General features: G+C 43.1%; 4 protein-coding genes and 1 long non-coding RNA gene across 6 annotated transcripts in view; 3 read left to right on the top strand and 2 right to left on the bottom strand.

The window, feature by feature from the left end:
* LOC135096003 (transmembrane ascorbate-dependent reductase CYB561-like) overlaps positions 1-10,763 on the top strand; it is a 49,463-nt gene extending 38,700 nt beyond the window's left edge. For both annotated transcript variants that reach the window (XM_063997174.1, XM_063997173.1), the window contains exons 3-6: positions 1,015-1,152; positions 3,675-3,877; positions 5,804-5,958; positions 6,498-10,763. In XM_063997174.1, coding sequence (XP_063853244.1) covers positions 1,015-1,152; positions 3,675-3,877; positions 5,804-5,958; positions 6,498-6,648 — 647 coding nt within the window. In that variant the 3' untranslated portion in view covers positions 6,649-10,763. The remainder of the gene's footprint in view (positions 1-1,014; positions 1,153-3,674; positions 3,878-5,803; positions 5,959-6,497) is intronic.
* LOC135096006 (uncharacterized) lies at positions 7,432-10,925 on the bottom strand. Its single transcript, XR_010264556.1, has 2 exons — positions 10,786-10,925; positions 7,432-7,838 (listed from the first exon to the last, which is right to left on the bottom strand). It is a non-coding gene; the product is annotated as an uncharacterized LOC135096006 (long non-coding RNA).
* Positions 10,926-12,363: 1,438 nt separating this feature from the next.
* LOC135096005 (uncharacterized) lies at positions 12,364-13,850 on the bottom strand. The gene is made up of 2 exons (XM_063997176.1): positions 13,710-13,850; positions 12,364-13,286 (listed from the first exon to the last, which is right to left on the bottom strand). Exons 1-2 carry the CDS (start codon positions 13,713-13,715, stop codon positions 12,981-12,983), a joined length of 312 nt encoding a protein of 103 aa, XP_063853246.1. The 5' UTR covers positions 13,716-13,850; the 3' UTR covers positions 12,364-12,980.
* LOC135096001 (uncharacterized) lies at positions 13,463-17,708 on the top strand. The gene is made up of 2 exons (XM_063997172.1): positions 13,463-14,319; positions 15,448-17,708. The coding sequence occupies exons 1-2, from the start codon at positions 13,497-13,499 to the stop codon at positions 16,224-16,226; spliced, it is 1,602 nt and encodes a 533-aa protein (XP_063853242.1). The 5' UTR covers positions 13,463-13,496; the 3' UTR covers positions 16,227-17,708.
* Positions 17,709-20,800: 3,092 nt separating this feature from the next.
* LOC135095930 (uncharacterized) overlaps positions 20,801-25,000 on the top strand; it is a 52,778-nt gene continuing 48,578 nt past the window's right edge. Inside the window, exons 1-2 of the mRNA XM_063997078.1 lie at positions 20,801-20,871; positions 24,284-24,480. Of these exons, the coding sequence (XP_063853148.1) occupies positions 24,306-24,480 (175 nt within the window). The 5' untranslated portion in view covers positions 20,801-20,871; positions 24,284-24,305. The remainder of the gene's footprint in view (positions 20,872-24,283; positions 24,481-25,000) is intronic.

Here is a 25,000-nt window from a genome sequence, read left to right as displayed (position 1 = left end):
TAGACACTTATTTATTTATTTATTTGTTTGTTTGTTTTTTAGCTGCTTGAAAAATTGCTTTACTTTTTTATTCTTTTTTTTTTAGCTTCTATATTATTTTGTTATGAGCTTTTATTTATTTTTTTGTGCATTTTTAATCGTATTGTGTATTATGATGTAGAAACTAATTTTTTTTAATTGCTTTTATGAGTATTTTCTTCCTAAAATTTCTTGCTTCTTTGTTTTATTTCATGTATAAACGATAAGTATTTTTATTTTTTATGTAGGAAAAATAGATTGGGTGATGGTTCTGAATCGTTTTCTTCTTATCGTTTTTTTTTTTTTCTTATTTCATGTATACGCTAAATATATTTCTTCTTCATAGGAAAAATAGAGACTGGGCGATGGTTCTTGTACAAAATCACTATTACACAAAATTGCACATGATTTTGGAGTAAATAAGAATGATGGATATATTTTTACTAACGAAGAAAATAAAACAAAAAGCTTCTAGTAGGTATTGTTATGACTGTATGGCAACTATGCATGGCTTCTGTAGATGGCCAGACGTATACAGACTCATGTATAACAGACATGTATATTATTATTATTATTGGGGTGAAGATGAAGAGAGAAACTATTATTTACGCCTCTTTCATATACCACTATTTTCATTATCTATTTATTTGTTTACGTAAAAGCCGTGGTGAAGGGTTAACAAAAAATAAATAAAAAAAAAAAGCCTAATTGAGGTGGGAGATTTGAATAAGTGTCTTGAAACGTCCATTTAGCAAACCTTTATATAAACTACTCTCCACCTCCACCTGAAATTTGTCTGATATTGTTGAAATGTGTAAATGAATGATGCTGTGTGTGTGTGTGTGTGTGTGTGTGTGTGTGTGTGTGTGTGTGTTTTACCGATGAGCTGTTAAAATGTTTGATTAACTGAATAATGTTTCCTTGCGTGTGTTTGTGTGTACTTCACAATCCTACCCTTACGTTCACCACCACCATCACCACCACCACCACTGCCAGGCATCCTAAGTGTGGTGCTGGTGGGCGTGTGGGTTGGTCTCTACCGCGGAGGTTTTGGGTGGTCAGCCTTCCCGGACCTGCAGTTCAATTGGCACCCGTTCCTCATGGTCCTCGGCCTCGTGCTGCTCTACGCTAACGGTAATGTTGGGTTTTATATGCTCGCCTTCCGATTTTTCTGGGTGTCTTGCTTTTTTCTGTATGTCCTGATTTTTTCTGGATATTTCTGATTCTTATTTCCGGAGATTTCCTCTACGCTAACGGTGTGTTGGGTTTTATACGCACGCCTTCTGATTTTCCTGGGTGTCTTCTTTTTGTCTCCTGATTTTTCTGGAGATTTTTTTTTTCTGGAGTTGATGTTAAAAGAAAGGGTGAAGACAGTCAGTTAGAGGAGAGAGAGAGAGAGAGAGAGAGAGAGAGAGAGAGAGAGAGAGAGAGAGAGAGAGAGAGAGAGAGAGAGTTGAAGACAGAGAAGAGTTGATAAGACGAAAAGATTCTGATTCCACCCTGTATGGCAGAGCGGTACAAGTGGAACCCCCCCCACCATGTGAAGCATACTCCATACATGTACAGAATTAGCAGCTGGGGGCAGGGGGGGGATGAGAAAAACTGGCGGAGACGATTCAGAACACCTAACATCCTAGAAGCTGTTTTATCTGTTCGACTTCTGATTTCTCTGTATATCAGCCTTTCTATACACACAACTTAAGGTTTGGTATTCTGTATAAATCTTGAAGAATAGCAAAGTTAGATTTATTATTTTCTAAACCATCTCTTTATCTAGTGTGTGTGTGTGTGTGTGTGTGTGTGTGTGTGTGTGTGTGTGTGTGTGTGTGTGTGTGTGTGTGTGTGTGTGTGTGTGTGTGTGTGTGTGTGTGTTACCTAACCGTTGTATTGTGAAAGACCAAGAAAAGTTTCATTGTGTCTAATACCAGTTATATATGTGTGTGTGTGTGTGTGTGTGTGTGTGTGTGTGTGTGTGTGTGTGTGTGTGACAAATCTCCATCATAAACTTGAATAAAAAGTTGTATAAGTAACAGTAAGGATGAAATGACTAAAGAAATCTGATTGTTATACCACTGATCTTGTCCAATCCTCCTCCACACACCCTTCCCAGGTCTTCCCACTGGTCTCCTTGCCCTGTCCTCCTCCACACACCCTCCCCAGGCCTTCCACAGCCTCTCCACTGGTCTCCTTGTCCTGTCCTCCTCCACACACCCTCCCCATGCCTTCCACAGCCTCTCCACTGGTCTCCTTGCCCTGTCCTCCTCCACACACCCTCCCCATGCCTTCCACAGCCTCTCCACTGGTCTCCTTGTCCTGTCCTCCTCCACACACCCTCCCCATGCCTTCCACAGCCTCTCCACTGGTCTCCTTGTCCTGTCCTCCTCCACACACCCTCCCCAGGCCTTCCACAGCCTTACCACTCCTCTCCTAACAAGTACCTCAACCTCTCACACTTCTCTTCCTCTTGTCGTGTCCAGACTCACCACAACATTGGCCAGTATTCTTATCACGACTGTATTCCAAGGCCACAGAGATGCCTAGCCGGGTTCTCAAGAGTGTTTCTCCTGTTAATAATGTGGAAATCGTGTTAATCTGCCACTAGAACCGTAAAAACACCCTTGGATGTAGCTTCAACTAGAGCCTTTGGAATGTAGTGGACATGTCGCCAGATTGAAAGACAACAAGAGTAACCAAGATTTTTATTACACAAGACAGCAGGATTACCTCACCTCAGCTGACAGTAACCCGAGCTGCCCCTGTCACTTCTTGCCCTTGTTTGGCGTCCTCAGAGAAGTCGGGTCACTTGCCTGCCGAGTATTTTCAGCATTAGACTAAAGGCTGTATTTTGCAGCACTTCAGCACTGCATCTACACTACTTTCCAAAGGCTCTAGTTGAAGTGACATGGGTTTTCAAGGGTTTTTACGGTTCTAGTGACAGACTGACAAGATTTCTACATTATTAACAGGAGAAATACTTGAGAACCAGGCTAGGCATCTCTGTGGCCTTGGAAAACAGCTGTGGTGGGAAGGCAGTGTTTTCAAGGGTGTTTTTACGGTTCTAGTGACAGATTAACAAGATTTCCACATTACTAATAGAAATTTAAAAAAATATACATTGATAAATAAAACCTCATAAATTCCCACCAGCCCAGCCTAACATAACTAAATATGAAAGGTAATTAATAATAAAAAAAAACTAAATTTTCACTAATCTGATCTAACCTATGCAAACAGCACTCCACAGGCACAATTATCAATAAACAAACAATTAAAACCATAAATTTATCAGTTTAACCTAACTTAATCTAACCTAAACTAACCTAACCTAAACTAACCTAACTAAATCTAACCTAAACTAACCTAACCTAACTTAATCTAACCTAACTTAAACAACCTACCCTAAAACCTAACTTAACCTAATCAAATCTTAATCAAATCTAACTTAACATAACCTAACCTTGAACAAACCTAACTTAAACAAACCGAACCTAACCTAACTAAAACAAGCCAAACATAATCTAATCTTAATCAAACCTTAAACAAACCTAACTTAACCTAACCTAACCTTGAACAAACCTAATTTAAACAAACCGAACCAAACCTAACCTAACTTAACCTTAAACAAACCCAACCTAACCTAACCCAACACTCCACAGGTGCCCTCATCTACCGTGGCTTCCGGTCAGAGCGCAAGAGGAAGCTGAAGGTGGTGCATGCCGTGGTGATGGTGTCGGCGCTGGTGTGTGCAGTGGTGGGCCTTGTGGCAGTGTTTAAGTTCCACGACAGCAAGGGCTTCGCTAACATGCATTCCCTCCACTCCTGGATCGGCCTTGCTACTGTTATCCTCTTTGCCTGCCAGGTCTGTGTAGTAGTAGTAGTAGTAGTGTTGATTATATTTGTGTGTGTGTGTGTGTGTGTGTTTATCAATAGTAGTAGTAGTAGTAGTAGTATTTATGATAGGGCAGTAGGTGATAGTATATGACAGGAAAAGGCTTGGCTATTTATTGCTGGTAGTAGTAGTAGTAGTAGTAGTAGTATATTAATAATAATAATAAAACAATAATCAGAGAAGCAAAATAAATGATGAACCAACAAATTTGAAGGAAAATTAAACTAACAACAACAACCATAGTAATGTAGAAATCCAGAGCCGCAAAAACACCCTTAAAAATCCGTGTCAATTCAACTAAGGCCTTTTGAGTGTAGAAATCTTATTAATCTGTCACTAGAACCGTAAAAACACCCTTGAAAACCCATGTCACTTCAACTATAGCCTTTTGGGTGTAGAAATCTTATTAATCTGTCACTAGAACCATAAAAACACCCTTAAAAACCCGCGTCACTTCAATTAGAGCCTTTAGAGTGTAGAAATCTTGTTAATCTGTCACTAGAACCATAAAAACACTTAAAAACCCGCGTCACTTCAACTAGAGTCATTTGAGTGTAAAAATCTTGTTAATCTCTCACTAGAACCATAAAAACACCCTTAAAAACACACTTCACTCCAACTAGAGCCTTTAATGTAGAAATCTTGTTAATTTGTCACTAGAACCATAAAAACCCCCTTAACCCCTTCAGGTCGCAAATAGGTTTTTGGATCATGTCTGTGATACGCAAATCCGGCCGAAAAATCGGTTTGTAAAAATGGAAAAGAATCATATTTTCATGCATAATAGAGTTCTACGCATCCACTGTGAAAAATTTAGGTCTGTACTCAGCCTGGAAAGGGATGCAATAATGATGGGAAGTTGTATTTCTGGCGATACGTTGTGCGCTGTCGAGTGTTGCCATCGTAGTGGGTGGTTATTTCCCGCCGCAACTTATGCAGCATTTCTCTCTAAATTACGCAGTATTTTCCACCTGATTTGAGCTCCAGTTGCTCAAAATTGCTCCAGAATGTACAAGGGTCCCATACAATCCTCCTCCTTTGTTTCAGTGGTGTTACCATGTAAGATTTATGTAAACAATAATAGCGAGAGGAAGACATGAGCGATGATATACATGCCTATATATGGTAATATACGAAATACGCATTATACTACCAATAAATGAATTATATCTGGCATATCTGCTCTCAAACAACAAGATTTTATCATTATTCATGTTATTTCAGTAAAAAAATGCACAAATAGCCGCTAGCGACGTCTGGAAATAATAATAATTGTGAAAAAAAAGGGGTATCTGATACCTTACGGTGTGATTGCCATTGTGATTATATTTTCCTAATCACACAACGAGTGGCACGTCCCATGAGTCGAGCGAAGATGGGAGTGTCAGCTGGCCACAAGCAGCAGCCAGGAGGCGCGCAATTTAATTATGTTGCTCGTCAAATATGGGACCACGATCGTGGTCCGGAGCACTGAAAGGGTTAAAAACCCACATCACTTCAACTAGAACCTTTAGTGTAGAAATCTTGGTAATCTGTCACTAGAACCATAAAAACACCCTTGTAAACCCGTCACTTTCAACTAGAGCCTTTTGAATGAAGAAATCTTGTTAATCTGTCACTAGAACCATAAAAACATCCTTAAAAACCCGTCACTTCAACTAGAGCCTTTAGTGTAATCTTGGTAATCTCACTAGAACCATAAAAACCTGCGTCACTTCAACTAGAGCCTTTAGAGTATAGAAATGTTGTTAATCTGTCACTAGAACCATAAAAACACCCTTAAAAACCCACGTCACTTCAACTAGAGCCTTTAGTGTAGAAATGTTGTTAATCTGTCACTAGAACCATAAAAACTCTTGAAAACCGCCCCTCTAACCTACTCTGGTCTGCACACAGTGGCTGGCTGGCCTTCTGACGTTTCTGTTCCCCGGCCTGAGGTCAAGCTTACGCGCAGCCTACCTGCCTCTCCACCAGTATTTTGGCCTCTTCATCTTTGCCGGCGCCATCACCTCCACCCTGCTTGGCCTGTCTGAGAAGGCTATATTTGTGCAGTAAGTGTGTGTGTGTTTCATCATTTTTTTGTTTATTCCTTCTTTCCTTCCCTCTATTGCTTCTTGCCTTTACTTTTTATTTATTTATTTTTTATGTAGGAAGGACACTGGCCATTTATCTAGTCTCTCTCTCACAGTTCACAGTATATTTACAAATCACAGTCCCTTACAGTCAGCGAACTCGTCTTAAATGGCGGTGACGTACGCTGCTTGGGGCATTACCGTAGGCCTCCCAGCAAGGATAACAAATGTGCTGGGGCAAAATGACTTACTGGCATCTCTAAGTGCATCTCCCCCCTCCCTCACAGCCACAGCGAAAATGGCCAGTGATGATTATAGGGTTAGCGTTCAGTGTCTGTGCGGTGACGTGACTGGCGCTGTTTTGTCACCGCCACACAATGTAGCCTATCCTTGTCACCTTCATTCCTATATTCATTCCCTGCTTTATTCAGTTGACATACACTCCCTGCCTTTATCACCTCTTATTCCTATTTATCAATCTTTCCTTATCTTGTCTCTAACCTAAAGTACCCCCACAGGAGCGTTGGATCCGAGTCTGTGCTGGTGAACGTGACAGGGCTGTGTGTGGCCGTGTTTGCTGGTCTGGTCACCTACCTTCTCTCCCAGCCCAAATTTAGAAGGCAGGCCACTGAAGATGAGGTGCTTCTGACAGACACCGTGCTGGAGTAGAAGGTGGAGGAGGAGGAGGAGGAGGAGGAGGAGGAGAGGTATTGAAGCAAGTGAGGGTTAGAAGAGAAGATATAATGAATGATTGTCAAAGAGGAGGAGGAGGAGAGAGGAATTTAGAAGAGATCTGTGCTGGAAAGAGGAGGAGGAGGAGGAGGAGGAGAGATACTAAGGGTAATGAGGGAAGAGAGGAATTAAAAGATATATTTACTTGAAAGAGGAAGAACAACAAGAACAAGAGGAGGAGGTGGAGGAGGATGTAGAAGTCAAGATGATATATGGGAAGAAAGAGGAGGAGGAGGAGGGAAATGAAGTAAAGAAGAGGATTTAACTGGAGGAAGTGAAGGAAAGGAGGAGGAGGAGGAAAGAAGACAGAGGAAAGGAAAGTTTAAAAAAGGAGAGAGAGAGAGAGAGAGAGAGAGAGAGAGAGAGAGAGAGAGAGAGAGAGAGAGAGAGAGAGAGAGAGAGAGAGAATCAACAGAATGACAAAAATTAAATGTTAGCTGTGTCTCTCTCTCTCTCTCAGAATAATATGTAAAATGATCTCTATATCTTTTCAATGGACCACTAAAGAATACTATATCAATGTGAATAAATGAATGAATGACAACACATATATATATATAAAAACTTAAAATCTATACCATCACTATTCACCTGGTCTAGTTTACCTTAATTGCAGGTGAGCAAACATCTTGCTTATAGACACAAAATAAACCTATATTGTCATTTATCTGATTCATCTACCTATATTTCAATGGAGGTTATAGACAAAACGAACACACATTTAATATTGTAAGGTTTTAAAGTTCATGTTTAGGTTTACTCACTTCAATAGGGGGAGGGAACAGTCTGGTTTTGAAGAAGAGGGGGTGAGTCAGTGTGTGCTGTGGGGGTGTGTGTGGCCAGCTGGGGTGTGGTACAGTGGTCCATGTGTGTGTGTGTGTGTGTGTGTGTGTGTGAGAGATGCTAAGGATTATAGGTACAATGGGTTTATCAATGTCTGCGGGCTCGAGGCATCACCGTGGGAGCTGGAGGGTGTCGGTGTGGACGGCTGGTGTGGGCTTAGACAGTGGTGTTGCTTGCTGGCTTAGTGTGGGCTTAAACGGTGGTGTTGCTTGCCGGCTTGGTGTTGACAGGCCTGAGTTGTGCAATGGATGGTGATGCAGGGCGGCAGTGGTGGCCGAGCTAATCTGAAATGATGAATAGTGAATAGTGAAGATCTGCGTATAAGACAGGATATACAAGACACTATCCTCACTACTACTACTACTACTAATAGTGTGGTATATTTTACAGAGAAAGAACCTAAGATAATTTGAAGTTGCATATGAAAGAAAAAATTTACGACAGCCTGGTGAACACTGATGGTACAGATATATTAAGATATATTAATTATGCAAGGTGTTTGTCTGTCTGCATGTGTGTGTGTGTGTGTGTGTGTATGTGTGTGTGTGTTTATGCATAATACATAGAGAATAAAAGAAAGCATATATATATTCATCTACTGTTATTCTTTTACGTAAACAACCGCGGGCACAAACGGAGCTAATTAAGGCGTGGTGTTTGAGTGACCAATTCAGTCGTTAGTGTCGTTTTGGTTCTGTCCCTGTGATAATTAAATAGTGAGTGATTTCTGAGTTTCAGTGTATGACTGTGTGTGTGTGTGAAAGAAGAAGAGATTAAGTGAGGAAAAGAAAAGGGGGAAAAAAAAGGAAGGAAGAAAAGTTTGTAATATCTAAATCTTCAAGTTATTTCTGGTTCTGTTGCTTTGGCAGTTAAATTTTCGAGTGGTTTCTAAGTTACCCTGTTTGTCTGGCTGTTGTCTTCATGCCAATCAAGTTTTCTAAGGCTGTTTTCAAGTGGCCTGTTAGTTGTCATTCTATATCAATTGAGTTTTATCTCTGTAATATTTTTTTTTTTTTTCTCTTTCAGTTCTAAGTCATTTTAACTCCTATAACAATTAAGTCTTTCAGTGTTTGCTATAACTCCTATAACAATTAAGTCTTTCAGTGTTTGCTAAGTCACCTTGGGTCGTGTTAGTCTGCCTTGCGTCTCGAACAGTTATCGTTTTTTCTGGTCTTTCCCAAACTTTCAACCGTGTCTCTCTTAGCTGTTCGTGTGCAAGAGTAAACATTCTTTTCAATATTTTCCGTGTCATTTTCAACCTTGACGTAAGCTGTGACAAGAATTAATGTATGTTTTTCACTTTTTCCTGCATTACTTTCACTGTTTTCCTAAGCACTGTTCAGCTCTTTAAGCTTATTGTGCCCTGTGAAGACTGTGTTCAGATCCTTTAAGCTTGTGGGGGAGGTACTGCACGTTGTTCATTCATTCTTAAATTCCCTTTGCTATTTTCTAAGTTATCTTGAGTGTTTTCCGAGTCAGGAGTGTGCTGCGTGTTATTCGGCCATTCTCAAACTATCTTCACTATTTTCTAAGTTATTTTAAGTGTTTTCCAAGTCACTTTCTCTCCTGCAAGCTGTGTGTTATTTATTCACAAACCACCTTCACTATTTCCTAAGTTATTTCCAGTATTTTCCGAGTCACTTTCACTCTACTGCATGTTATTCAGTCATTCTCAAGCTATCTTCACTATTTCCTAAGTTATTTCCAGTGTTTTCTGTGTCACTCACTCTGCAAGCTTGTGGGAGAGGTAGTGTGTGTTATTCAGTCATTCTTAAACCACCTTCACTATTTCCTAAGTTATTTCCAGTATTTTCCGAGTCACTTTCACTCTGCAAGCTTGTGGAAGAGGTACTGTGTGGGTTGCAGTTCTTCCTGTAAGGCGTTTTCATTATTTTTCGGATATTTTCAGTCCTACAGGCTTGTGAAGAAGTGATTGTATTTTCCACTCTTAACTAAATAATTATGTCCCATTGGTTTGTGGGAGAGTGTCTTTCAGTCGCACCTAAGTAATTAAGACAGTTTTCAAAGTAATTTTCACTCCTGTAGGCTTGCGGGAGATCATCTTTGTGTATCTTTCAGTTTTAACTAAGTAATTATGGTGTTTTTTTTAAGTAATTTTCAGTTCTATAAGCTTATAAATTAAGATCTTTACCCTGCCTTTCCTACCCTGCTTAATTAAAGGTGTTTGTACGAGTATTACCTGTGCTAGATTGGTGTGTGTGTGTGTGTGTGTGTGTGTGTGTGTGTGTGTGAGAGAGAGAGAGAGAGAGAGAATGAAAATATGGTGAGGGATAAGGAAGAAGGGAAGAGGCAGAAACGGGAAGAATGAGAGGCACAGAGGAGGATGAAAGGAAGAGAAATGTGGCCAAAGGAGAAGAGGAAGTTAAGGAAATTAATAGAAAAAGGAAATGCAAAGGAGAATGAAAGGAAGTTAGTGTGTGTGTGTGTGTGTGTGTGTGTGTGTGTGTGTGTGTGTTACAAATGATACGTCAACAAATAAAATGCTATCAGTGATACAAATAAATGAATAAATAAATAAAAACAGCTAATTTAAAGTACACAAAAATAAATAAATAAATAAAACAGCCCCTTTACACACACACACACACACACACACACGAAATCAATATGGCTTCCCTCATCACGCCCTACAAGACACAACAGCATTCCTAAAAACTGCCGGTATAGATAAAATAAATAAATAAAATACACTTAAATGAAAGCAGGTTCTGAAAATGACTCAAAATAAATAAATAAATAAACGAAACGATAAATTTTCTTGATACTTTTAAGTCCAATCGTTTATTTATTTTCACACACACACACACACACACACACACACACCATTGACTTAGGCTTTCAACAGTTACTACATCCATTCGAAGCACAACAAATCTACCAGAAGTTAATTTTGACCACGCGTGACTGACAATAATAATAATAATAATAATAATAATAATAATAATAATAATAATAATAATAATAATAATGTAGGTTAACTAATACCAACAGATCACATAACTGTACCTCATATCTTTCCAACGAGCCTTACCACAATGCACAGTATACCATCGCTGTATAAACTGTACGATAATCCTTCCTTAAAGATACTGCTGAAGACAAGAAGTGTATGATATATGAAGAGTATTTTAAAAGTTATAAAATGCCATATATATATATTACCTGTGAAATATACTGACGGAAATGTACCGTGGTTTTTGTTAAGATTACCTGTTGTGTTGCGTAATGGTGGAAGGAAAAGGTCTCATCGTTCACACCTAGTTTTCTCTTATTTCCACTGTACTCTCCGGGCCATGGGTAATTCCAGGTGTCGCCCGATACCTGAAGTGTGTATTGAGGGATATGCTACCTTTTCAGGAGCTATGGTGTGCTAGATGATCGTGGATAATTGCGATTGAATCTTCGGGTGACGGAGATTCCACTTTTGTAGCTTGTGTTCATCGTGGTCGGACGATCTTGAATTGGAGATTTTTTTTACGGGGTTACAAATCTGTTTTATATATTATTTTCTTTTATGTTATTGCTTTATTCTCACTTTTATTTTCCTTTTATTTTATTTTATTTCATGAGTATTTTTGTATATGCGCATTTTTTTTTCTTCTTTTTTTCTTTTTGTCTTGAGAAGTTTGCCTCGATTGATTGTTCTTTGTAAATTCTTTCATATTTCAAGAATGGAATGCTCTTCTTTTTTATTACATTTTTTACATTCTTTTTTCCTTCTGTCTCTCTCTCTCTCTCTCTCTCTCTCTCTCTCTCTCTCTCTCTCTCTCTCTCTCTCTCTCTCTCTCTCTCTCTCTCTCTCTCTCTCTCTCTCATTATTTTTTTTTCCGTTTTATTTGTTTTTATTTCTTTTTCTATTTGTTTCTTTCTATTCTTCTTCCTTGGCTCCTCTTCCTTTCCCTTCTTTCTTTTTCCTTTATTTATTTTATTTTCTCCTTTTCTTCCTTTTTTTTTCTTTCCATCTTTCCCTTTTCACTCCTTTCTTTCTTTCTTTGTTTAAATCTTTCTCTCTTTTTCCTTCTTCAAATCTTTCTTTTCTTCCTTTTTTTCTTTTTCTTCTATATATCTTCTCTTTCTTTTCTTTTTATTTCTTTCTGCCTCTTCTTCGGCGCATAATTTCCTTTATTTTTCCTCTTATTCATATTCCCTTTATTTTTCTTTCTTACTCTTTGTTCACGGATTTATTTATTTGTTTGTTTGTTTGTTTATTTATCTACATAATCATTTACCTACCTTTTCATCTCATTTCTTATCTCATTATCAGTCAACATTAATGAGAGAGAGAGAGAGAGAGAGAGAGAGAGAGAGAGAGAGAGAGAGAGAGAGAGAGAGAGAGTCCCACACTGAACATCCTTGGTCTGCCCTTTGCTTATAATCTAAACTGCAAACTTCACATCTAATCTGTAGCTTAAACAGTTTCTATGATGTTCTGAGACGTCTCCACCAGTTTTCTCATCCCCCCAGCTGCTAACTCTGTACAAGGGCCTTATCCATCACATGTACGGGGTGGGGGGAGGGGTTCCACTCATACTGCTCTTCTAGACAGGGTGGAATCAAAAGCTTTTCGTCTCATCAACTCCTTTCCTCTAACTGACAGTCTTCAGCCTCTTTCTCATCGCCGCAGTGTTGCATATCTAGCTGTCTTCTACCGCTATTTTCACGCTAACTGCTCTTCTGATCTTGCTAACTGCACGCCTCCCCTCCTCTCGTGGCCTTGCTGCACAACACTTTCTTCTTTCTCTCACCACTATTCTGACCACCTCTCTAATGCAAGAGTTAACCAGTATTCTCAATCGCTCATCCCTTTCTCTGGTAAATTCTGGAACTCCCTGCCTGCATTTGTGTTTTCACCTTCCTGTGCCTTGAATTCCTTCACGAGGGAGGTTTCAGCACACTTATCCTTCAATTTCTGATGATCACTTTGGACTTTATTCTGGGACCGGCACCTCAATGCTTTTTTTTTATTTATTTTTTTTATTATTATTTTTATTATTGCAGTTTTGTTGCCCTTGGCCGGTGTCCCTCCTACATAAAAACAACAACAGCAAACACTACTACTACTACATCTACTACTACTTCTACTACTACTACTACTACTACTACTACTACTACTACTACTACTACTATAACTACTACAACTACTACTACTACTACTACTACTACTACTACTACTACTACTACTACTACTACTACTACTACTACTTCTGCTACAACTTCTACCACCACCAGCACTACTACATTACTAAGCTGATGGGGAGATATGGTGTGTGAGTGTGTAATAATAATAATAATAATAATAATAAACGGTTTATTATTTAGGCAGTTAACGAAGTGAAAATGTAGAGAGGGGGTGGGGAAATACTTAACATTAATCCTAAAGGTAAGTCTAATCTAGAAGGGAAGTACTATTGATTGATGGGTCGCACCATGGTGGGAATCTCGCTGAGTCTGTACCGGTCCGTGCGCGGCGCCTTCAGGGGCGTTATCTTGTTGTGGTGTCTGGTGGCACGGACCGGGCGAGGCGCGTCAGGCGGCAGCATGTGTCGGAGGCGTGGATGATGCAGCAGTCCCCTTCCAAACTTCTCCAGAGCCTCTCGGTGCCTGGTGGATAGCCTGGACAGACTCAGGGTGGTCAGGACTTCTTCACAGGTGGTGTATGCAGGGCCAAGGATGACCCTGCACGCCCTTTTCTGCACACTCTCCAACTGGAGCTGTTGAGTGTGTGTGAGGGAGACACAGGATGAAGGTGAGGTACATGTATGTGTGTGTGTATGTGTGTGTGTGTGTGTGTGTGTGTGTGTGTGTGTGTGTGTGTGTGTGTGTGTGTGTGTGTGTGTGTGTGTGTGTGTGTGTGTGTGTTCACTATATCACCGGACTTCCTATGGCTTTTAGTCTTGTAAGTACATTCACCTGAAGAAGACATGAAAACCACAGTGTTACCACCGCCACCACCACCACCACCACCACCACCACCATCACTACTACCACTACTACTACTACCACTGCTACTAGGCACGGCCCTCACGTCACCGCTGTGCCAGTCAGCTGATTTGTTCTTAGGCGGAGGCAACGTAACGCTAAACACACTAACGTTAATCGAAAATTTTGATCATTACGAAGGATGGAAAACGTACCTGCATCCATCACTGCAATTCCAGGGGGTGACAATCGAGTGCCAAACAGCTGAGTGGACCGTGACTGCGTCCTTCACCAACATCAGTTACTGTCTCTCTAAAAACTCCTGGTTTGAGGTGGTGTTGTTGTGCGGGATTCGGGGCCACATAACGCTTGCCATGTTGGCTGGGCAGTGCATGTGGATAGGTTTCGGCGAAGAGAGCCATAGCAGCAAGGCACGGCTGCTCCGCGCCTCGGCTCACGGCAAGTCGAAGTGGCGCAAGAATTCTCCGGCTGGGAATTGCACGCTAGAGAAACTCCCAGATAAACCATTGCATTATTTCAAAAGTCTTCATGTCGTCTCTACTGCTATTAATACTACTACTGCTACTACTACTACTACTACTGCTACTACTACTACTACTACTGCTACTACTACTGATGCTGCTGCTGTTGCTACTCCCAAATGTGCCAGATTACACGCCACACAGCTTCTCCCTACCTCGGCGGTGGTGGTGGTGGTGGTGTCAGTGGTGGGGGCAGTGGCTACTGTGGGGTGTGTGGTGAGGGTGGTGTGGGTGAAGATGGTGTGTCCTGCATTACACCGCCGGAAACAGGCATCACAAACGTGTAAGTGTGTGTGTGTGTGTGTGTGTGTGTGTGTGTGTGTGTGTGTGTGTGTGTGTGTGTGTGTACCTTTATCTATTTTTACTATAACTCAATCGCCATGACCATGTTTTTAACACCAAAATTATCAATTCAGGTTAGCTTAAGTTAGCTAAGATTATATAATGTAGCCTAACGTAACTTAACCTAACCAAGGGTAGCCTAACCTAATGCAACGTAACCTAACCTGACCTAACCTGACCCAAGCTAAGCTAACCTTATGTAATCTAACCAAATCCATAGATAAAAGATACCTTTACTATACCAAACCTGATGTAACCTAACCAAACCAAACATAATTAAGCCTAATATAACTTAACCTAACCAAACTTTATGCAGCCTAACCCAACCAAGCTGGTTAGGCTTCATCTAGACTACGCTGTGCAGTTCTGGTCCATAATACAGGAAGAATGTAGAATCAGTACAGAGGAGAATGACTAAAAGGATACAGGGGATGAGGGGTATTCCTTACGAAACGAGATTGAGGCTGTTAAATTTACATTCCTCAGAGAAACGTAGGTTAGAGGGGACTGATAGAAGTCTGTAAGTCGTACAAGAGACGCAAGCAAAATTCTCAGGATCGCTAACCAGGATAGAACAAGAAATAACGGGTTCAAGATTGAAAAAAAAATAAATAAATAAATAGGTTTAAGAAAGAGATAGGAAGGAATTGATTCTCAGAGATATTGTTAGAAGATGGAGAACCCTTTGCCTTTGAAGGTCCTAGCGAAAGAACAAAGGGTTAAGCAATACGTGTTTGATGCGTGGCGTCAGGCAGGATGTGAAGGAGATCCGCTTTTTCTGCGTGTGATAATGAATGATGAGTAAGCAGAGAGTAGTAGTAGTAGCAGTAGTAGTAGTAGTAGTAGTAGTAGTAGTAGTAGTAGTAGTAGTAGTAGTAGTAGTAGTAGTAGTAGTAGTAGTAGTTAGGCCAGGTCAGGTTAGTGAGAAGTACAACGAGAAACTGGAGAAAGAAGAGAAAGAGAAAATATTCCCATTATCATCTTTACCACCACCACCACCACCACCACCACCATCACCACCACTAACAATATGCCAATCATCTGACATCACAGTTCTTTTCCTCTGCAGGTCCAGAGACGGGAAGCAAGCCACGCCCACACGAACCCCCACGCCCACACAAACCCACACCAACCCAGCGCACATACCCACACTTCTCCGGCTCACTCCACTCCCTCGCCCCTCCACACACGCAGGGCACTGAGGAACCTACCTATGATGTGATGACCTGGAGTAACGTGGATGATGACGCATACGAAAAGGTGGATGACTTACTGGGTGGAAATGGGGCTTATGAAGTGCTGGATGACAGGTGGATGACGTGGCAGAGAGAGCAAGGGGCTAGTAATGTGGATGACGTGGAGAGTGAAAATGAACTAGTTTATGATGACGTAATGGATGTTACCAGAGTGGATGACTCGAGGATGTGCCCAGATGTAGTGTATGATGATGTGATGGCTGCCACTGTGGAGGATGAGACATATGAGGGGCTAGGAGGAGGGGACGGGAGTGGAGAGCCTGCAGTGGTGGGTGACAGTTGTGGTGTGTACTGGAATGTGGTGGAAGCTGGCAGGGCTCACAACCAGGCAGATGACTCAGTGCTGTACCAAAATGCTGAAATAGTCAATGAAAATGATGATGGTTACAAGACAAATGAAGGAGTTTATGAAAATGTTGACAGTCAGAAGGCGTACAACTCAGGAACCTACGAAGACCCAATCAGCGTTCAGTACTACAAGGCGGCAGATCACGATCCAGTATATCAGGAAGTGAACGACGCTGCCACCATTTGTGAGGATGGCACTGAGGACATCTACCTCACCCCCCTGCCCGCGCCTCACCCCAAGTAAAGGTCACGTATTCTGAAACGCTCTGCTCCCACACCTAGACTATTTTTCAAGGCCAAAGAGATGATTTGCTGGGTTCTGAAGAGCGTTTCTCCTGTTAATGATGTAGAAATCTTGTTAATCTGTCGCTAGAACCGTAAAAACACCCTTGAAAACAGTCTGCTTTCTCACCACGACTGTTTTCCAAGACCATAGAGGTGACTGGCGGAGTCCTCAAGAGCGTTTCTTCTATAAATAATGTAGAAATTTTGTTAATCTGTTACTAGAAGCGTAAAAAAAAAAAAGAAAAAAAAACACTATTAAAAACCCGTGTCATTTCAACTAGAGCCTCAGGGAAGAAGTGGAGGTGCGGCACAGAACCGTTGTAGAATCTAGTGCCTTGTATAATGATGGATTAGGTATGAAGGTGGAGGTTAGGTTAGTATGCAGAAGGCTTTGTCAGAACCTGTCAGTTGTGTTGTCCATCACTGCCTTCGACTCTTGTGTCTGTAAGTGAACGTTATCTGAGCCTCATCAGAACCTCTTGTATGTTGTATTTATTGTACTGTATAAGCTGTGTGGTTCTTTGCTTCTTCTGTATTCATCAACGTTACTTCAGTCTTTCGTCTGTTGTCTGTAATTCCCGTAGACTTGTGTTTGTAGGTGAACCTGACATCAGTCTCTCAGGAAAACCTCTTGTAAGTTGTAAGGTTCAAAATTCTCTTTGGTGTTGTGTTCATCAATGTTCAGTAACTTGTCAAAAGCCTGTTGTCAGCAGTGTTGCCTTTAATTCCTCTTGTTTCCTTTCTGTCCACAATGATCATTATCCGATGTCTCCTCAACACCAATTAGAATTTGTATGATCTGTAATTCTCTTTGATTCTTTTTGTAATCATTAATGTCGCTTTCATATCAAATGTAAACTTCCTTTTCTTGTGTGTACGGTTGGTCCTTTTGTTTTGTCAGTTAGTGTTAAGCTCAAGTTTATTGTAATACACGTGTTGGTGGCAATAAACAGTGTATTGTTCTCCTCTGATGAATCCTTGCATATCTTTTATTCTTTCACTGTCCTTCTCACTTTCTCTCACCCCTATTCTGTCCACCTCCCTAATGCAAGAGTTAACCATTATTTCTACTCTTTCACCCCTTTCACTGGTACACTCCTGAACTCCCTGCCTGCTTCTATATTTCTCCCTGCCTGTGACTTCAACTCTTTCAGGGGGAGGCTTCATCACTGACTACTGAGTGTGCTCCAGTCATTCACCACTTACAGAACAAATTCCTTCCTGTCTCTTTTTTCAACATAACTTTATCAAGCTTGAACCCGTTACTTCTTGTCCTGCCCCGATTACTGACCCTGAGGATTTTGCTTAGGTCACCCTTGATGTTTCCCTTGAGACAATTGTGTATGCATACTAATTACTGTGTGTGTTCCTAATGTTGCTGTATACTCTTGTGTGTCAAGTGTGTTGTAGCTACTTGCATGCAGTAAACATGATTACTTCTATTGCTTTCCTTGTTTGCAATGAAACCACTCCCTTCAGGTGAGGCAGGGGACCACACAGGTGAGGCAGGAGGTCACACAGGTGAGGCAGAGAACCACACAGGCTGTGATAACCTTATGTTAAATTAACATGTTACAAAAAAAAAGAGGAAAAACGAAATAAGGAGAAGAAAACCGAGACAAGAAAACAAAGAAGAGGAAAAAGGAACAAGGGAAACATAAAGAGCTGGAGGGACACGTGGCATCGTGCAACGACTGTCATTCTGCCAGCCACGCAGCGCACGCCCTTTCTGTACTAACGTTACCAATATTCATTAATATATTTAAAAACTTAACTGAGTATCGCTTATTTCAGTAACGTGACAGTAAACATGTAGCGAACGTGTGCAGCGGGCAGCTCGGCCACGCCCAGACAACCAGAAGAACCAGTCAGGCAGGTGAGCGAAGGGACCGCGCGGCACAGGCGGCGAGGGGGCGTGGCGGCAGCACCGCTCAGCAGGGTCAGCACTGCGCCATGGGCAGGGGGTGGCGGAAGGCGTTGGCCAGGGCGGAGGCAGGGGCGGGAGCCAGGGGGTCTCTGTTGCGCGCGGCGTTCTGCAGGGCTGACAGCGCGGCGCCCGCCACCAGGATGTGCTGCGTCACCGTCAGCACCACCACCACCACCACGTGCATGGCGCGCTCGCGCACCCAGCGTAAGGCTTTCTCGGGGCACGAGCTGAGGTGCAGCACGCGGGGCAGCTCGCGCGTCCACACCACGCCGCGCGTCGCCTGGTAGGCCCTCAGGTCCTCGTGCAGACAGGGAGAGGATTGTCCGGGCGGCAGCAGGAGGGCGGCACGGCGCTGTTGTTCAGCAGCCACGCCGCGGGGTCGTCGCCCCACCCGTGGCCGCAGCAACCCAGGAAGAACTGCACGTCCTCGAGGGCGGCGTGGCGCGCAGCGTCCCTGGCGTGGGCCACCTCCAGGGCCAGCCAACGCTGCTTGGCCTCACCAATGGACAGCAGGCCGCTCCAGCAAGCCACCACTACCCACGCCGCCGCGCTGGCCGCCGCCACCATGGCCTGTGCCCGCAGCCCCCAGCGCGCCGCCCCCAGCAGGCTGCGGTGTGCGCCTCGCCCTGCGGGCCTGCCCCCCACCACCACCAGGGCCACCCCCACCACCGCCACCGCTGCGTCACTCGTGGCGGCCAGCAGGTGCAGGCCGGGGCGCCGTCCCCCCAGCAGGGCGCGCGCGGCCAGCAGGGGAGGATAGGCGGCGTGGGGCAGCACGTGGTCCAGGATGGCGGCGGTGGGGGGCGGGGGCGGTGCGGCCCGCAGCAGCAGCGTGGTCACCAGGGCCAGCAGGCAGCTGCAGCCACCCAGCGCCACCGCCACCGCGCGCCCGTGCTCGCTCACGGTCATCACGTGCACCACCATCGCGCGGGAAGCTTTTGGTGTGACACCGCTGGTGTTCATTAATTGTGTGCTGCAACACACACACACACACACACACACACACACACACAACGAAAGAAGAAAAGGTAGTATACCACTGTATGTGTTTGTGTGTGTGTGTGTGCGTGTGTGTGTGTGTGTGTGTGTGTGTGTGTGTGTGTGTGAGAGAGAGAGAGAGAGAGAGAGAGAGAGAGAGAGAGAGAGAGAGAGAGAGAGAGAGAGAGAGAGAGAGAGTTGAGCAATACGAGAAAAAAGATTATTTAGAGAGGAAGTTGATGATGATACCACCACCACCACCACCACCACCACCACCACCACCACCACCACTTATTCGATTTGTTCTTTGTCAGGAGAGTTCGGTGACATCCTTGGCATGGCGGCGGTCACTGCGGCACCAGGTAGTAGCATACTGATAGTGGCGCTGAGGGCGTGGGTAGTGGGCTGGGTAATGGTTGACGTTGCGAGTAAAAGAACACACGTTTATAAGACTTCTTTTTTATTTAATGACGAAGGGGATGCACACGCGTGATGCTGAGACACAGAGATTATGGCGGATGTGACGAATACTTGACTTTCTCTCTGAAGACTGACTCTGAACTGACTGTGAACTGTAACCTGTCCAATCTCTCTCTCTGAACTGACTGTGAACTGTAACCTGTCCAATCTCTCTCTCTGAACTGACTGTGAACTGTAACCTGTCCAATCTCTCTCTCTGAACTGACTGTGAACTGTAACCTGTCCGATCTCTCTCTCTGAACTGACTGTGAACTGTAACCTGTCCAATCTCTCTCTAAACTGGACTGTGAACTGTAACCTGTAACCAATTTGAGGTGTAGAAATGACCAGTGAGGTGCCTGGAGTGGGGGTGAAGGAGCCAATCACAGAGCTTCTTATTCTGGCCAGTGAAGATGAAGGAGCGACAGAAAGGCGATGCAGGTGTTTTCCCTAAGGACTGGCAGGAGTGTAGGGAAGATGTGTTCCCTTGAGAGTGTGATAGGGAGGAGAAAGGTTAAAAGAGACTGAGGCTGGCCACGTGGCCTTGTGGGGTGAAATATACGAATGATGAATATATTTATAATAATTATGACTTGTGCGACTGATACACCACCACCACCACCACCACCACTGCTACCACCGCCACTACTACCACCACCACTTCTACTACTATTACTACTACTACTATTCCTACTACTACTATTACTACCACTATTATTACTACTATTGCTACTACTATTATTACTATTAACTACTACTACTACTACTACTACTATCACCCTTCATCACTTAAGTAATACCATAAGATACTTTAAAACCCTCTCTCTCTCTCTCTCTCTCTCTCTCTCTCTCTGTGTGTGTGTGTGTGTGTGTGTGTGTGTGTGTGGTGTGTGTGTGTGTGTGTGTGTGTGTGTTTGTGTGTGTCATGCATTTACCTTCAAACCGTTACCATAGTGAGAGAGAGAGAGAGAGAGAGAGAGAGAGAGAGAGAGAGAGAGAGAGAGAGAGAGAGAGAGAGAGAGAGAGAGAGAGAGAGGGGAGGGGAGAGAGGGAAGGGGAATCGATTAGTGAGAGGAGGGGAGAGGGAGGGGAGAGATGGGGAGGGGGAGGGGGGGGAGGGGCATGCGTGCTAGGGTGGTGTGGTCAAGATCGACTCACACATTCCTCCCCTGGATATCGGTGTGGCAGTTAGGAACGTCCCTGTGTTCCTCTCTACCCGTCACACTCCTAACTCCGCCAGGTCAGAGTTACTTCCACTGGTTTCCTAACGCGTTCACTGCTACACCGTTTGCCTCTTGCACCTGGTATTCATCGTACTCTTATTTGGAATCGCTTCTCTCTCTCTTTTACTGTTTTCCAAGGCCACAGAGATGCCTAGCCGGGTTCTCAAGAGTGTTTCTCCTGTTAATAGTGTAGAAATCTTGTTAATCTGTCACTGGAACCGTAAAAACACTCTTGAAAACACTTTACTCTATCACCAAGGCTGTTTTCAAGGCCACAGAGATGCCTAGCCGGGTTCTCAAGAGTGTTTCTCCTGTTAATAGTGTAGAAATCTTGTTAATCTGTCACTGGAACCGTAAAAAACACTCTTGAAAACACTGTTACTCTATCACCAAGGCTGTTTTCAAGGCCACAGAGATGCCTAGCCGGGTTCTCAAGAGTGTTTCTCCTGTTAATAGTGTAGAAATCTTGTTAATCTGTCACTGGAACCATAAAAACACTCTTGGAAACACTATTCTATCACCAAGGCTGTTTTCAAGGCCACAGAGATGCCTAGCCGGGTTCTCAAGAGTGTTTCTCCTGTTAGTAATGTAGAAATCTTGTTAATCTGTCACTGGAACCGTAAAAACACTTTAATCTCTCATCACAGCTGTTTTCCAAGCCCACAGAGATACCTAGCAGGGTTCTCAAGAGTGTTTCTCCTGTTAATAATGTAGAAATCTTATTAATCTTTCACTAGAATCTTGAAAACACCCTTAAAAACCCGTGTCACTCCAACTAGAGCCTTTGGAAAGTAGATGAGAAGCGGCGCTAATGTGGTGCTGAATATTTTCCTTACAAACTCGTTCCCTAACTTCGCGGGGCAAGAGCTGCTACCACTGGATTGCTAACTCCTACTCTGCTTCGCTATGTTACTAAACACTCCTAAGTACACTGGCCCCATTCTGCTACACTTTAGCGCCCCGACCTCCACCACTTTCCAAAGGCTCTAACTGAAGCGGGTTTTCAGTGGTGTTTTTACGGTTCTAGTGACAGATTAACGAGATTTCTACATTATTAAAAGGGGGTGTAACACTCTTGAGAACCCGGCTAGGCATCTCTGTGGCCTTGGAAAACAGCCGTGGTGATGACAGCTGAGTGTTTTCAAGGGTGTTTTTATGGTACTAGTGACAGATTAACAAGATTTCAACATTCTAAAGGTTCTAGTTGGGGGGTAATCGGGTTTTTAAGAATATTTTTACGGTTCTAGTGACAGATTAACAAGATTTCAACATTCTAAAGATTCTAGTTGAGGGTAATCGAGTTTTTAAGAGTATTTTTACAGTTCTAGTGACCAGATTAACAAGATTTCAACATTTTAAAGATTCTAGTTGAAGTTAATCGGCTTTTAATGGTGTTTTTACGGTTCTAGTGACAGATTAACAAGATTTCAACATTCTAAAGGTTCTAGTTGAAGTTAATCGGGTTTTTAATGGTGTTTTTACGGTTCTATTAACAGATCGTTAACGGGAGAAACACTCTTGGGAACCCGGCTAGTCATCTCTGTGGCCTTGGAAAAATAATACATTTCTGTCAATAAAGACGTACTATATAACACACCACATAACACTGTGTAGCATAACATCGTACACTAACACATTAATATCGTACGCGTGTATCATAAATGTAATAATAATAATAAGAAGAAGAAGAAACATACTTATTAATACAAGACACAGCATGCAGCGTCTACCACAGATTCGCACAGTAACTCAGACATCGTACATCAACACATAATTACCGTACATCTGCATCGGACACCACCACAAAATGAAAACAACACAAATGAGGCAACTTCGTACAATATGGCGCCAATTATCGTACCTGGCAGTGTTGTGTGCATGAGAGACAGGTAAGGAAGGGTTATGTAATGGGAACACACCTGCCAGTCAATATTACCTGTGTACCTTCAGCGATTCACAACATATTCATTACTTGTCTTAATGTTTGAGTGTGCAGAGAGAGAGAGAGAGAGAGAGAGAGAGAGAGAGAGAGAGAGAGAGAGAGAGAGAGGAGAGAGAGAGAGAGAGGGAGAGAGAGACATTGGCTTCTCTGATGGTGTGGAATAGACAGACAGACAGACAGGCAGGCAGATATAAAATGAAGAAGGAAGATTTGAAAGCCTTTGATGATGATGATGATGATGATGATGATTAGGAGGAGGAGGAGGAGGAGGAGGAGGAGGGAGGAGGAGGGGGAGAAGAACATTTTAGTTAGCGTTCCTGCTATCAGCTTCCCTTTCCTTATATAGCAACGAGACTGAATTAGTGAAGAATGATCGATATATTGCCCTCTCTCTCTCTCTCTCTCCTCTCTCTCTCTCTCTCACTCGTCTCTCTCTCTCTCTCTCTCTCTCTCTCTCTGGAACACATCTGCGCCTCATCTCCACTACTTCCCAAAGGCTCTAGTTGAGGCTACTCCGTTTTCAAGGGTGTTTTTAAGGTTCCAGTGACAGATTAACAAGATTTCTACATTACTAACAGGGGGAAACACTCTTGAGAACCCGGCTAGGCATCTCTGTGGCCTTGGAAAACAGCCGTGGTGAAAGAGCAGGGCGTTTGTGAATGTGGAACCAGAACTGCACAACTTAATGAACATGTCTGACCAGCGCTAAATGTGACTTAAATATCTTTTTGGGGCCTCTGCTTGTAACACTTCTAAAGATCAACCCTGATAGCACAGACTTTCAAGACACTTACCATTCATCTTAATAAGGAAGGCAGGAATAAGAGAGGAAAGGAAGAAATGAAGGAAGGAGGAAAGGAGTGAATGAATGAAGGAAGGAAGGAAGGAAAGAATGACTGACTGAATGAATGAATGAAGAAAAAAGGAATGAATAAACTCAGTGAAGATAGATTTCAAGACATTTTAACCTCCATCTTAATAACGAAGGCAGGAATAAGAGAGGGAATGAATGAAGAAAGGAAGAAGGGAAGGAATGAATGAATGAAGGAAGGAAGGAAGGAAAGAACGAGTGACTGACTGAACGAACGAATGAATGAAGTAAAGAAGGAATGAAGGAAGGAAAGAAAGAAAGAAGGATGCGGTTTTCAAGGATCCCCCTGTGTTGTGGTGGGCCTTCCCCCCTCCTTCCCTCCTCCCCCCTCACCCTCACCCTCCCCTCCACCTCCTTTCCTTTCCTCCATGCACCTCTTCCTCCCCATTCCTCAGGTGACTCACTAATAGAGACTCTGAGGAATGTGACTACCGTGTGTGTGTGTGTGTGTATGTGTGTGTGTGTGTGTGTCCATTTCTCTTCTTTCCTTTCCTTCTATTTCCTCGTTTATCCTTCTCTCTCTCTCGATATTACTTTATTCCTGCTTTCCTTCTTTGTTATTGTTACGACAACACCCCACCACCACCACCACCACTAACCCACTCCCTAATTTCAGACCAAGCCAAGCCAAGCCAAAGATGTCCACGGCACTTTTCACTCGCTTCAGCCTGCCGGAGGGACTAGAGGAGCTGGTGGAGGGACTAGCTAGGGAGGTCATCAAGAACCAGTGTGCAGAACCTTATGACATTTACCATCTGGCCTGGAAGCATTTTTCTGACCTGGTGGCGAGACGGAATCATATACCTGGAAAACGTAAGTGGCTTTTAGTGTTGTTGGTGGTGCTGGTGGTGGTGGTGTTGTGTAATGAGTATACGGGTCTTTAAAGGTGATTTCATTGATGTGGGGGGTTTTTCAAGGGAGTTTTTGTTGTTTTAGTAGTTAAAGGGTTATAGTAGAAGTTATTTGCGTTTTCAAGGGTGTTTTTATGATTCGGTGATAGTTTAATAGGGAGGAAACACTCTTGAGAACCCGGCTAGGCATCTCTGTGGCCTTGAAAAACAGTCGTGGTGAAAGAAAAAACCGTTTATGATATCTTTACGGTTCCAGTGACAGATTAACAAGATTTCTGCATTACTAACAGGAGAAACACTCTTGAGAACCCGGCTAGGCATCTCTGTGCCTTTGGAAAACAGTCGTGGTGAAAGAGCAGAGTGTTTCCGAATGCTAGTCTGACGATGTTTCTTCGTGACCTCCTTCTGTGGTATGGATAACCCTTGCAGCGTCCCAGTGGTGGAGGGGGAAGACGTGTGGGTACTGTACCGTGAGTGTGGGC

This window comes from Scylla paramamosain, unplaced genomic scaffold, assembly GCF_035594125.1.
Source record: "Scylla paramamosain isolate STU-SP2022 unplaced genomic scaffold, ASM3559412v1 Contig2, whole genome shotgun sequence".
Classification (NCBI taxonomy): Eukaryota; Metazoa; Arthropoda; class Malacostraca; order Decapoda; family Portunidae; genus Scylla; species Scylla paramamosain.
Note: the sequence above shows the minus strand (reverse complement) of the source record. Positions and strands in the feature narration are given on the sequence as shown.